We start from the raw sequence: 14,633 nt of genomic DNA, 5'->3' as shown, positions 1-14,633 counted from the left end.
ACATTCTACCCCACGTAAACTAGAGATGATCCAAAACTCGGCTGCCCGTGTCCTAACTCGCACCAAGTCCTGCTCACCTATCATCCCTGTGCTCGCTGACCTACATTGGCTTCCGAATAAGCAATACCTCGATTTCAAAATTCTCATCCTTATTTTCAAATCCCTCCATAGCCTCACCCCTCCCTATGTCTGTAATCTCCTCTGCCCCCCCCCCCCCTCAAGATGTCTGCGTTCCTCTTATTCTGCCCTCTCGAGCATCCCTGATTATAATCGCTCAACCATTGGTGGCCATGCCATTTGTACCCTAGGCCCTGCCTAAAACTCTGCCTCTCTACCTCTCTCTCCCCCTTCAAGACGCTCCTTAAAACCTACCTCTTTGACCAAGCTTTTGGTCACCTGTGGTAATTTCTACTTATGCTGCTCGGTGTCATATTTTTAATCTCATCATACTCCTGTGAAGTGCCTTGAGACATTTCACTACGTTAAAGGCGTTCTATAAATGCAAGTTGTTAACTTTTGTGATAGTGCAAATGTGTCACCGACGCTATGCGAGGGATTCTGATGCAAATTTCCAGTTTAGCAATCCAAGAAGGAAGTGGAGCGCTAAATCAAGCGCTTCCCTTGGAGCGCTAAAGCCGGCAAGAAGGGTGGTAATGGTGCAGCCTTGTCGAGCGCTGCCAGGAACGGAGGCTTCTTCCTTCCCTTAAAGGGAAGGGCCATTGCTGCAGGCTCTGCATTTCAACAATGTCCCTCGTCACTGACGGCAGCCGCGATCACGATGATCAGCCCCAAGCACTGGAACAGGGCTGATCAATCACGGCACATTAAGTTTTTTAAAAGATATAAAAAAAACATTTTTATGGACACAAGTGGCTTTGCATTTAATTACCGCTCCCCAAGCGGCCGGCCTCCTCACCACGTCTCCTGCAGCTGTCGGTGTTGTCTCCTGGTGATGCTGCAGGGGGCGGAAGCGAAGTTTGGGTCAGGGGTGCTATCGGGCGATGTGCAGCATGATGGCGCAGGAGATTGTGGCGCTAGGGGTTACCACTGCTGCAAACCTCCAGGGCAATTTAGCGGCCGTCGATACACTCCCAGGTACAGATTCGCCAGCACCCAGTTATCGCCCCCCGGAGGCGCTAACGGGGAGCACAAACAAGGCTAATTTCTAGCCCTTTATCTTTAAATTTGGTTGTCTTTGCCCCCCACTTTTTACTGTACCTAATATTGCTCTCCAGTTAGCTGCTGTCAAGTGTGTTAGAATAGTGTGATAATTTGCCGTTTTTTGCCCCTGTGGGAAATGTGTCTCCCCCCCCCCCCCCCCCCCCCCCCCCCGCCACCCCTTGCAGTGCAACAGAAATCTCGAGTGGCCAATTTTGAATGAAAACCTCTCTCACCACTGTTATATAGCATGTTTGAGAACTCGGCATTGACCAGGAAAGAGGTTCTCTTGTTCAAAATAGTCTCCATCTGTCTGGGAGTGTTGACTCCCAATTTCAATGAAAACATCCAATTCCAAATCTGTATAAAGCATGAAATGCCTCCAGTTAATTATTCTTTTGAAGGAGAAGGAAAGACTAAGCGTATTTCCAGTACAAAGTACTCCCCTGTCTGTACTCCTATAATTTTAATAAATATATATTATATATTATTTTTCTGCTGCAGGTTGGGATACGCCTTCTGGTATGTTTTTTTTTCCATGGTGATGGCGCTCACTTTTTTTTTCTCTCTCATGGAGACCCGTCACTGGATCTGCACTCAGACCCGCAGCTGCTCTGCTGACTTAGTTTGAGTATGGATCTCGTATATCCCGAGTGACAAAATTAATATGAAAATTGGCGCTTCAGACTGGCCTGAAAGCTGATCAGAGAGACCCGAGCTCGTTAATACTGGCTGAACTTAAAATTGTTACATTTTCCTTGTTGTAAATAACTACATTGTATTATCTGTTTTCATAGGCCACTTCAGGAACTACAACTACCCTTGCATTACCTTCTGGCATTAGTCTTCCAATTCAGGTCCCTGCTGGAGTTACCTTGCAGACTGCTTCAGGCAAGTGTCTTGTATTCCTCATTGTTCCAGTAAATCCATTTATGTAAATAGATTTTTCCAGTTTTCAACAGTGGATTTTTTTCTTTTTGGTTTTGTGAATCAGAATTGCTGCCTTTTTTTAAAGAGTCTCCCCAGGCTGCACATCATTTGTGGCTAGGGCACCTGAAAGGAGAAGTAGATGCAATTTAACTGCCTGTGCAAGCTCATGCATCAAAGTCATTCAGTGCACAAATAGCAGTTGTTAGCACGAAATATAGATCCAAAACAAAATAAGCATTCAAACAACTAATTATTCTATTAAACACATGTAATATGATCTCTGGGTTTGTAAACTGTTTGGGCTTTATTCTTGTTAAGGTGGGAAATAATGGCAATTTAACAATTTAGCTCTATCACCATAGTAAGCAAACAGCACTAAATACACTAAATAAAGTGCAATCAAGCAGACGCAGCATGGATTCATGAAAGGGAAATCATGTTTAATGTTTAACTAACTTACTGGAATTCTTTGAGGATATAACGAGCATGGTGGATAGAGGTGTACCGATGGATGTGGTGTATTTAGATTTCCAAAAGGCATTCGATAAGGTGCCACACAAAAGGTTACTGCAGAAGATAAAGGTACGCGGAGTCAGAGGAAATGTATTAGCATGGATAGAGAATTGGCTGGCGAACAGAAAGCAGAGAGTCGGGATAAATGGGTCCTTTTCTGGTTGGAAATCGGTGGTTAGCGGTGTGCCACAGGGATCAGTACTGGGACCACAACTGTTTACAATATACATAGATGACCTAGAAGAGGGGACAGAGTGTAGTGCAACAAAATTTGCAGATGACACTAAGATTAGTGGGAAAGCGGGTTGTGTAGAGGACTCGGAGAGGCTGCAAGGAGATTTGGATAGGTTAAGCGAATGGGCTAAGGTTTGGCAGATGGAATACAATGTCGGAAAGTGTGAGGTCATCCACCTTGGGGGAAAAAAAACAGTAAAAGGGAATATTATTTGAATGGGGAGAAATTACAACATGCTGTGGTGCAGAGGGACCTGGGGGTCCTTGTGCATGAAACTCTTTTAGGATCCTTGTGCATGAATCCCAAAAGGTTAGTTTGCAGGTGCAGCAGGTAATCAGGAAGGCAAATGGAATGTTGGCCTTCATTGCGAAAGGGATGGAGTACAAAAGCAGGGAGGTGTTGCTGCAACTGTATAAGGTATTGGTAAGGCCGCACCTGGAGTACTGCATGCAGTTTTGGTCACCTTACTTAAGGAAGGATATACTAGCTTTGGAAGGGGTACAGAGACGATTCACTAGGCTGATTCGAAAAATGAGGGGGTTACCTTATGATGATAGATTGAGTAGACTGGGTCTTTACTCCTTGGAGTTCAGAAGGATGAGGGGTGATCTTATAGAAACATTTAAAATCATGAAAGGGATAGACAGGATAGAGGCAGAGAGGTTGTTTCCATTGGTGGGGGAGACTAGAACTAGGGGGCACAGCCTCAAAATATGGAGGAGCCAATTTAAAACCGAGTTGAGAAAAAATTTCTTCTCCCAGAGGGTTGTGAATCTGTGGAATTCTCTGCCCAAGGAAGCAGTTGAGGCTGGCTCATTGAATGTTTTCAAGTCAAAGATAGATAGATTTTTAAGCAATAAGGGAATTAAGGGTTACGGGGAGAGGGCGGGTAAGTGGAGCTGAGTCCACGACCAGATCAGCCATGATCTTATTGAATGGCGGAGCAGGCTCGAGGGGCTAGATGGCCTACTTCTGTTCCTAATTCTTATGTTATGTTCTTATACCATAAAGGTACCTAGCTTAATGCTGAAGGAGAAGAAAAGTCTGGGATTGGGCAAAGCAGTAATTACTGCTCTGCTTGCTTACTGACTAACTGCTGAGTGTGCAGCAATTTACTGATTGAGAGTAAATTTAGGAATGGGTTCTATTTAAATTTAGATGGATGCAATTTGAAAGATTGTCGTTTCTTCTAACAATACTCCGTTTTAAAATTGTGTTCAAAGGAAATGTTTTTCCCAATTTAGCAACTGAAGAGCTTTTAAAATTTTATCTGTATCTAAGCAAAATATTAGTGTGCTTCAGCCATATACATATTGACTATAGCAGAAACATGGACCATGTACAGTAGGCACCTCAAGTCGCTGGAGAAATACCACCAACCGCAAGATCCTACAAATCCCCTAGCACCAACATTAGCGTCCTCGACCAGGCCAACATCCCCAGCATTGAAGCACACTTGATCAGCTCCACTAGGCAGACCACATCATTCATATGCCAGACACGAGATTTCCAAAGCAAACGCTCTACTCAGAACTCCTTCATGGCAAATGAGCCAAAGGTGGGCAGCGGAAATGTTACAAGGACACCCTCAAAGCCTCCCCGATAAAGTGCAACATCCCCACTGACACCTGGGAGTCCCTGGCCAAAAAACGCCCTAAGTGGAAGAAGTGCATCCAGGAGAGCGTTGAGCACCTCGAGTCTCGTCATCAAGCGCAGGCAGCGGAAAGGGCATGCGGCAAACCAGTCCCACCCACTCTTTCCCTCAACGACTATCTGTCCCACCTGTGACAGAGACTGTGGTTCTCGTATTGGAATGTTCAGCCACCTAAGAACTCAGGTTAAGAATGGAAGTCTTCCTCAATTCCGAGGGACCCAAACGAGTGGACATGACCAGGATATCGGAGGGGAGTGTGAGGAGGACAGGCTAACTGAGAAGAGGAGCCACCAATTCAACCTCGCATAGCCAGAGGTGCACCAAAAGTCTGAATTTCTTTACATTTTAAAGAAACTGAGCAAATTTAAGTTTAAATTCAAAGAAAACATATATATGATGAACCCTAACATAGTGCGATCTCAGCATTGCACGGGATGTTTGAAATCTTGCTGATTTTTAGAAGTGGATGTTGGACCAATCAGAACCGCTTCTAATGCACTGTAATCTAATACTATGCACCAGATTCGCTATAGCTTTTTTGCGCTATTGGCGAAGACTAATTTCACCCCCGCTGTTCCTTAAAAAGAGGGAGGAACACATGGGGCATGAATCTCCGAAAGGGGGTCAGCAAAAAAAGTTTGGAAAGCTCTGGACAAAAGTTTTGGCTGTTGGCCATAATAACTTACATACTGATACATTCAGTAGAATACATTTTTCACTTTTTGAATCTTAAATTTGAATGGAATTAAAACCCATATTTAGCTCTGCTGTTGCTCCTTGTTTATTTAACCAATTTTATTAGCACTGTGTAATGCCTGTTATTTTATTCATCTAATTATGAATAGTATTCTTACTTTATTCCTGTTATTGAAAGCTGCCACAATAAGCTACCACAGGACTCGAGGAAGGTAATAATCGGTAGACCAACTTGCCTTGGGGAAAAATCATAGAACTTACATCGCAGAAGGAGGCCATTCAGCACATTGTGGTTTAGCTGGCGTTGCCTATTGTCTCCCTTCCCTCTCCTTTTTTTAATATTGTTCTTGTTATGTATTGATGTGTGTATTGTCCTGGTACCTTAAATATATAATAAGCACAATGGTACACCACAGAGGGCGCTGTGGTGGGAAACCTGAAAGTACCTGCAAGAGGCAGTATAAAAGGCTGACCACCACACTTGAGAGTCATGCTGAGGCTGAACAATAAAGGACGAAGGTCACAGCAGTTAGATTAATACCAGACCGTGTGGAGTCAGTGATTTGTGTGCTACATTGGCGACAAGGAAGCGGACGAACTCCACGCAACCATGGCTACTCTGGGCTCACTAAAGGATTTTACCGTGGGCAATGATTGGGAGGCCTTTATGGAAAGGCTCGAGTACTACTTCACAGCAAACGACCTGATGGAGGACATGGACGCAATGAGAGATAAGCGTAAGGTGATATTGCTTTCCAGTTGTGGAGATGAGGTTTACTGTCTCGTCAGGGATTTGCTGGCACCGGGGAGCACCAGGGACAAGTCATACGAGGAGCTGACTGAACTCATTCGTGACCAGTTGAAACCGAAGGAGAGCATCCTCACGGCCAGATACAAATTTTACCGTCACTGCAGACCCGAGGGCCAGGATGTCTCCAAATATGCTGCGGACCTCAGGAGACTCACGGCGCCATGTGATTTTGGCGCACACCTTGACGAGGCTTTGCGGGACATTTTCGTTATGGGGATTGGCCACGAGGGCCTCCTTCACAAGCTGCGAGCCACGGAACCCACAGTCACTCTAACAAAGGCCATCATCATCAGTCAGGCATATATGACCTCGACTTGCAGCACGAAGCAAATAATCCACACAGTCTCGAACCCAGCAGGCACTGTCCACAGGATAGCGCCCACCACGGACAAAACTGCAGAACGTGGCTCTGCCCAGGGCAGAGAGCACGGACCTCGGGGTCCTGGAACTCAAGAGTCCGCTGAGGGGGGCCAATCAAGCAGCACCATGTTGGCGCTGCGGAGGAAGCCATGGGGCTCACCGGTGCAGGTTTGCGGAGTACACGTGCAATACCTGCCACACGAAAGGCCACCTTCAGCGTATGTGTAAAAGAAATCGGACTCGCCATGTGGCTGAGGAGATGGGGGATGATCTACTGTTCAGCGAGGAGCAGGCAGAAGATGATGAGGTGTTGGGACTGTATACATGCACCGACGATTCGCCCCCAGTGATAATGGAAGTAACAATCAACAGAGTTCCTGTGAGTATGGAAGTGGATACGGGCTCGGGTCCATCATTGATGAGTCGGAGAACTTTTGATAAACTGTGGATTAACCCAGCTGCACGACCCAAGCTGGTCCCGGTCACGGCGAAGCTGCGTACCGACACCAGGGAACTAATACCTGTTCTTGGCAGAGTGGAGGTGCAGGTATCCCACGGGGACGAGACGCACGGTTTACCTTTGTGGGTCGTTGCAGGCGATGGGCCGACACTCCTCGGCCGGAGGTGGATGGCGACGGTCTGTGGGAGCTGGGAAGACTTCATCACTCCACAGGCTGCTGCTCCCCGGGGTGCTGCCATGCCCCGGGTTCCCAGAGAGCAGCGCCGACCGAGCTGGAGCTGCAGCCTCAATCCACCCACAGGCAAGCAGAGCAAGCCCCAGCCCCGGACCTCAAGCCCCAGAGATCCTGCAGTCTCAGCCCCCACAGGCAAGCAGCCCTGCAGAGACGGGCCTAGTGGTGGGGGGGGGAGCCGGCAGGGCGCCGCGGGTGGGGTGTGAGGGATCCAGGATGGCCGGCGGATCGGAGGGGCCCACGCAGAGGGAGAGTCGGGCGACGGCAGCAGCTGGAGGTCGGCTACAGAGGAGGCCGCTCCGGAGGCTGCAGGGGAGGCGGCAAGTGCGGCGGCTGGAGAGGCCACGACGGCCGCAGTGGAGGCGGCTACGGTGGCCGCCGGAGAAGCGATGACGATGGCCGCAGGAGAGGCGGCAAGTCGGGTGGCAGCGGAGGCGGCGGAGGGCATCCGGAGCGGCGGAGAGCAAGATAGCGGCGGCCTCGTGTCCAGAGCAGCAAGATGGCGGCGGCCTCGTGTCCAGAGCAGCAGAGCATCAAAGATGGCGGCGCTCAAGGAGAAGCCTCATGGAATCCTGCTGCATCAAAGATGGCGCCTTAAAAAGGAAATACCCCCGGGAGTCTTAAAAGGGCCTTGCCACATGGTGGTCCCCACAAAGGACTTCTGTAAGGCAAGAGCGAGTCTAAAATGAGCTATGTTAATGTGAGATGGCGGATTTGTAATAATATTTTAATGCTGAATGGTAAATGTGTTTGGGTAAAATAATGGATATGAAGTACAATTAATGATAAGAGCTAATAAGGAAATCAGGGATCCGTTACCAGTCAATAACTATTTAATGTAACTGCTCAGTGTACCCGCAACCCGTTGACGCACATCTGTACCAGATAACATGTACCATACAAACTCACTCTCTATGCCTACCTGCCTTCCATTGGACAAACAAGGTTGAGATCCCCGGCAACAGCTTCGGGACTGGGGGGGGAAGTGAGATGTTATGTATCGATGTGTGTATCGTCCTGTGTCCTGGTGGGGGAATTTAGATGTTATGTATTGATGTGTATCGTCCTGGTACCTTAAATGTATAATAAGCCCAATGGTACACCACAGAGGGCGCTGCGGTGGGAAACCTGAAAGTACCTGCAAGAGGCAGTATAAAAGGCTGACCACCACACCTGAGAGTCATGCTGAGGCTGTTCAATAAAGGACAAAGGTCACAGCAGTTAGATTAACACTAGACCGAGTGGAGTCAGTGATTTGTGTGCTGCATACACCACAGTTCTCAAATATTGTTGTTGATTTTCTTCAATCTTTGTCTTTTCTAGGTCATATGTATAAGGTCAATGTACCAGTAATGGTAACCCAAGGTGCTGCAGGCCAGAAGTATTTTCAACAGCCTATTCGTCACATCATTCACCAAGTAAATACAGTTACAGGGCAGACAGCAGTCATCCAGCAAAACTCAGTTTCTGGTCAAGGGCATGTCATTCAGTCTTCCCAAGACCAAGCACCCACACACCAACAATCCAATTCAGGTCAAGTTTCCTCACATCAGCAGTTGCTGACAAACCAATCTTTTGATGTATCTGGTCAGTCCATTCTGCAACAGCCTGGTATGTCAAGACATGTATACATTCAACAACAGGGTACAATGAAGCAGGTAGTTTTACTACACTCTGGGATGGGGGTACAGACAGGGCCACGAATTGTTATTCAGAGACAGGCCGTAGGAAACACAGGAACGATAACACAGCAGCAGCTAGTATCCACACAGCCAACTAGGCTAGAGCAGTCTGTGGGAGAACAAGCAGCCACAGGCCAGACTCAACATCTGTTAATTCAAGATTCAGACAGAGTTCCGCAAGCACATGCACTCTTTGTACAAAATCAAGCATCTGAACAAAAAGAAGGAACGAACATATCGCAGTGTGTTTCTGAGCAGTGTGCAGCCCAACAGTTTTCACCCCAGGTAAGAGTGCTTTGGAAAAATGATACTGAAAGATACAAATTAGTATATGCATTTGTTAAATTTTATCTAGTTGTCAGAAGCTACATTTTATGAAAATTGAGAAGTAGAGGCACAAAAAGTTGTTCTGTTGTGCATTATGCTGAATTTCTACCTGCTTAAAAATACAAACTGAGTGGTGTATTGGACACAACAAGAAAGGTAACTAATTATCTTATTAATTCCAGCTTGTTGGTTCACAGTACTATTTCTTATGAGAGGAGACTGGCAACATATCATTAAGCCACCGCTACTTTTGCACCAGCCTTAAATACATGAGGAATGCCCAGGACGACTTGCTGTTTTATTTTTATTTTCCATTCTTCCCTCTACACCACTGTAGAAAAATAAAGAGGAAACAGATGAGGGCAATTTTAACCCCCACAACGCGCATGAGAAAGTCGGGGGAGCGATTACAATTTTAAAATCGCGTAACGTGTCCCCAACCCACCGCATACGTGCCTGCTGCCAATCTTACAGCTGCGGGTTGCATACCATGTCTGTGTCCTGCTCTTGAGAAGTGGGGCAGTTTATTATAATAAATTAGGCTCCCACAGTGCCGCTAGGGGCCTGATTTCAATTTAACGCTAGCTGGGTTTCTTGGGGCTCGGGAAACCCGGCAATTAAGTGGAGACTGGAACAGCTGGATCAAGTAGGTAAGTGCTTTTTCTAGCATTGCTTGTGGGCCAGGAGGAGTAGAAGTGCTTCCCTCCCCCAACCACTCGAGCAAACTGCCTGCCGATCATGGTCTCTCCTCGTTGCTGTGATTAGCCGATGCCCCTTGATCTTTCCCACATATCCCCTGATACCCTGCGATCTTTACAATTGCTGGGGACTGTCACCAACGGTCCCTGGCTGCAGTCTTCAACCGCAGGCTTTCCTGCTCGGCAGCCGGCCAGCCTGTCAATCTGGCTGGCTGCTGGGTAGAATACAGAATTTAAAAAAAATAATGAGGCCCTGCTGTTAAATTCGGCAGGACCTCTGCTTTCCCTGGACTTCCAAACACGCTGCAAACACGCTCTCCCCCTGTAAATATGGGGGCCGTAATCTCTGCTCAGAATCTACATCGATGGTGTGGCAGACATCCAAAGTTCGTCTTTGAAATCGCAAGCATGAATCCATGTCCTACATAGCATGTTGAGGTACCAGTGAACTACACAGTCAAGTTTGAGGTAACACTTGGAGAAGGCACGGGGTGATCATATCCAGGTCAATATATCAAAATCTTTAACATAGTCACGGATTATACAACAAGAGGGCATAGCCTCAAAAATAGAGACAGTGGGGAATTTGATAGAGTGGTGTAGTAGGTATTGTGGAATAGAATATTTTCTAGACTCTGGAGCCAACCAGATGAACTACAATAAAAACAGAAAATGCTGGAAATATTCAGCAGATCAAGCAGCACCTGTGGAGAGAGAAACGGAGTTAACATTTCAGGTTGGTGACCTTTCATCAGAACTGGTAAATGTTAGAGATACAACAGTTTTTAAGCAAATACAGATGGAGGGAAGAAGGGGGGGGGGGTGGTGGGAGTGGAGAGGAAAGAACAAAAAGGTCTGGTAGGGTGGAAGGCAGGAGTGATTAAGTATAACAACATGCATTGATATAGCACCTTTAACATAGTAAAAGGTCCCAACGCACTTGACCGGAGCATTATCAAACAAAACTTGGCACCGAGCCACATAAGGAGATATTAGGGGAGATGACCAAAAGCTTGGTCAAAGAGGAAGATTTTAAGGAGCGTCTTAAAGGAGGAAAGAAAGGTAGAAAAGCAGCGAGGTTTAGGGAGGGAATTCGAGCTCAGGGCTTCGGCAGCTGAAAACACGGCCGTCAACGGTGGAGCAATTAAAATCAGGGATGTGTAAGAGGCAAGAATTGGAGGAGCGCAGATACCTCGGAGGGTTGTAGTGTTCCTGCTCTGATCTCCCCCATTACGGACTGTGACCAGGGGCTGTGTCTCTGTTCTGAAGGTTGTAGGGATGGAAGAGGTTAGAGATAGGGAGGCAGTGGAGGAATTTGAAAACCAGGATGAGAATTTTAAAATTGAGGCGTTACTCAACCGGGAGCCAATATTGGTCAGCAAGCACAGGGGTGAGAGGTGAATGGAACTTGGTGCAAATTACAATATGGGCAGTAGAATTTTGGATGACCTTAAGTTTATGGAGGGTGGAAGATGGTAAGCCTGCCAGGAGTGTATTGGAATAGTCAAGTTTGAGGTAACAAAGGCATGAATGAGGGTTTCAACAGCAGATGAGCTGAGGCAAGGGTGGAGTCATGGAGGTGGAAGTAAGTGGTCTTCGTGATGGCGGGGATATGTGGTCGGAAGCTCATCTTGGGGTCAAATACAATACCGAGGTTGCGAACAGTCTGGTTCAGCTTCAGCCAGAAAGTGATGATGCTGCAAAGCAAAAGATGGTGGTAAGGAGATAAATAAAGAAACAAAAGATGGGTCTAGAGGAACTGTAAATGGCAACAGCAGGATCATTACTGGCAGAGAAAATGGGAGCAGTAGTTATGATCTGAAATTATTGAACTCAATATTGAGGTGGGAAGGTTGTAACGTGCCTAATTGAAAGATGAGGTACTGTTCCTCGAGCTTCCATTGAAGTTCATTGGAACAGTGTAGGAGGCCGAGGTCAGAGTGGGCGAAGAATTAAAATGGCATGCAACAGGAAGCTCAGGATCATGCTTGCGGACTGAACGGAGTTGTTCAGCAAAGCGATCACTCAAACTGCATTTGGGCTCCCCAATGTAGAAGAGACTGTGTCGTGAGCAGCGAATACAGAATGCTAAATTATACAGAATATTAAAGTGTAAGAAGTACAAGTAAATCGCTGTTTCACCTGGAAAGGAGTATTTGGGGCCCTGGACAGTGGGAAGGGAGGGGATGAAAGGGCAGGTGTTGCAGACATTTGGTGGTGAGGCCGTGATCAGGGAGAAGTGGGAGAGGTAGGAGGAGGTATCGAAGAGTTGACGTTCAGCCTCCGCAAGGTAAAGGCCTGTTTGCCAAACAACAGCGCCGCACTTGTCAGCAGGTTTAATGCAAAAATGAACTGCAGCAGTCGTTAAGGTTTCTGTACATTCATATTCATATTATTTTGCAAGTTTTCCAGAGAGTTTTCTCCCAGGGACAGAGTTTTGTGCTTCTCCTTGCAAATTCCCACAAAATGTAGCTTCGGAAAATATCAAAAGTCCATGGAGAGAATTTCTGTTTTTCCAAAGAGAATATATGAATTGGTAAACTTAATTTAATAACTTCTACGGTCAGGTCTTTGTGTTCAAACTCACACAAGGATATAGTCAGGCCAGCGTAAACCAGGTTGGAGATCTTGAGGTTACTGTAGCATTTTATTGATTTATAGGTTGATTATTATTTGTTTTGGTGAATTAAATGTTGATTTTATTATTTATTATTCAGGCAAATGAGACATTGTTAATGGTTGCAGCAGCTTCAGAGGAGCAACAGATCAACGTTGAAGCATCATCCATCCCACAGATAGATGGGACTAATGACACTTCTTCCGATGAAGAAATTGGTAACATGCGGGAAGTGGAAGAAAATGATATACTTGGAATTATTGATGCCGAAGACCTTAAAGCCCTTGAAGGTTATGATGAAGATGATAGTTCTAGCGCCGACTCTTCCAGTAATGGCCCTGATGAACAACCTAAGGAAGAAATTATTGAAGAAGTAAGTATGTAAAATATTCTGATCCTCTGCTTTTCGTTCCTGTTAAAATGACAACGCTCAGAATCCTAATATAAGTAAATGTCTGACTATATCCAGATTTATGTACAAGTGTTACAACTTCAAGTCTGCTGTAGAGTTCTTTTGTGATACAGTGGCATTGAGTGTTCCCATAAGCCGTCTGTGTGGCTTGCTTTTGTTGGAGTTGACTCGAGCTGTCCTGTATCACCTTGCATTGGCTATAACAATAGTACCTTATAACTGATAAAGCCACACACCACTGCTCCCCGATTACCAAGATCCATGATGAGGCCTTGGACAATGTGGACCACTTTCCATATCTTGGGAGCCTACTGTCAACAAGGGCAGACGTCTGTGACGAAGCCCAACACTGCTTTCAGTGTTCCAGTGCAGCCTTCGGTCGCCTGAGGACGAGAATGTTTGAAGATCAGGATCTCAAACCCGGCACCAAGCTCATGGTCTACAGAGCAGTAGTGATACCTGCCCTCCTATAGGCTTCAGAGACATTGACTATGTGCAGCAGGCACCTCAAAGCACTGGAGAAGTACCACCAACGCTGCCTCCGCGAGATCCTGCAAAGGCGCACCAACATCAGTACTCTTGCTCAGCCCAGCATCGAAGCATTGACCATGATTGTTCAGCACCAGTGGATGGGTCACATTATCTGCATGCCCGATACTAGACTCCCAAAACAAGAGCTCTACTCAGCTCCGACATGGCAAGCGAGTCCCAGGTGGGCAGAAGAAACGCTTCAAGGACACCCTCAAAGCCTCCTTGAAAAAGTGCAGCATTCTCACTGACACCTTGGAATCGCTGGCCCAAGACTGCTCAAAGTGGAGGAGAGGCATCCGGGAAGGCGTCGAGCACGCGGATGCCAAGCACAAACAGTGGAAGGAGCACACGACAACCCAGGCACCCCACCCACCCGTCTCTTCAGCCACCACCTGCCTCACCTGTGATAGAGACTGCAGATCTCGCATTGGTCTCATCAGTGTGGAAGCAAGTCATCCTCGACTCCGAGGGATTGCCTAAGAAGGTGAGATAATTCTAACCAATAAGCTGTTTTATTTCACAATAGATAAACATATGGAACAGCAGTTTATGATTTGATTTTTTTATTTAAATTGCACAACTTACCTTTGTGTATTGATGCAAAGAGCCCATCACATTAACACACATCAATGGGATCTCTTAATTGGTTTACACAAAATTACTTCTAACTATCTTGCAGCATTTCTAATTTCTCCTCAGTAAAAGCGATCACAATTTTCCCTTTGATAAATCTGATTGTTCTTGCAGCCTTCCTGTTTTAGAAAGCCTCATCTTATCTTAACCCCTCACCCCACCCCCACATCACATTAACTCACAGAGGAGGGTCAAGTTGAAGACTGTTTTCCCATGGCCTTTGCCAGGTACGTTTTTAAAAATCTCATAATACTCCTGTGAAGCGCCTTGGGTTAAAGGTGCTATATAAATACAAGTTGTTGTAAGTGTTCCAGGGCTTGTAGATATGATTGTTGGGATTGTTGGGGTATGCTGGTGGAGTGTCTAATCAGGGTATACTAGCTGTTGATGAGCCTGCCATCCCTTTCATACAGCGCCACTAAAATAATTACCTACTGGAATTGGGGTGCTTCTGAGGAAGTATTCAATATTATGATTAGTGAGGCATTCATATATTTTGTTGGTGCCATTGAGTCAATTATCACAGCTTCCTTTGGGAATAGGAAATCCCCATGCACTAATCAGCTGACAGTAATGTTTATTCACCTCTGTCCACAGAAGCAGATGCTAGTGGATGAGCACATTGCAGATTGACCTGCTTGGCACCTCTGACGATCCTCCTCTTGCAAATATCTCAGATAATTG

The 14,633-nt window shown here is 46.3% G+C and overlaps 1 protein-coding gene across 1 annotated transcript in view; it reads left to right on the top strand.

The window, feature by feature from the left end:
* Positions 1 to 14,633, top strand: part of LOC139273031 (stonin-1-like) — a 249,855-nt gene that overhangs the window by 197,552 nt on the left and 37,670 nt on the right. Inside the window, exons 7-9 of the mRNA XM_070889313.1 lie at positions 1,956 to 2,049; positions 8,373 to 9,016; positions 12,474 to 12,746. Coding sequence (XP_070745414.1) covers positions 1,956 to 2,049; positions 8,373 to 9,016; positions 12,474 to 12,746 — 1,011 coding nt within the window. The remainder of the gene's footprint in view (positions 1 to 1,955; positions 2,050 to 8,372; positions 9,017 to 12,473; positions 12,747 to 14,633) is intronic.

The sequence above is a fragment of the Pristiophorus japonicus genome, chromosome 9, assembly GCF_044704955.1.
Source record: "Pristiophorus japonicus isolate sPriJap1 chromosome 9, sPriJap1.hap1, whole genome shotgun sequence".
Taxonomy (NCBI): Eukaryota; Metazoa; Chordata; class Chondrichthyes; family Pristiophoridae; genus Pristiophorus; species Pristiophorus japonicus.
This window is presented reverse-complemented; position numbering and strand designations above follow the sequence as displayed.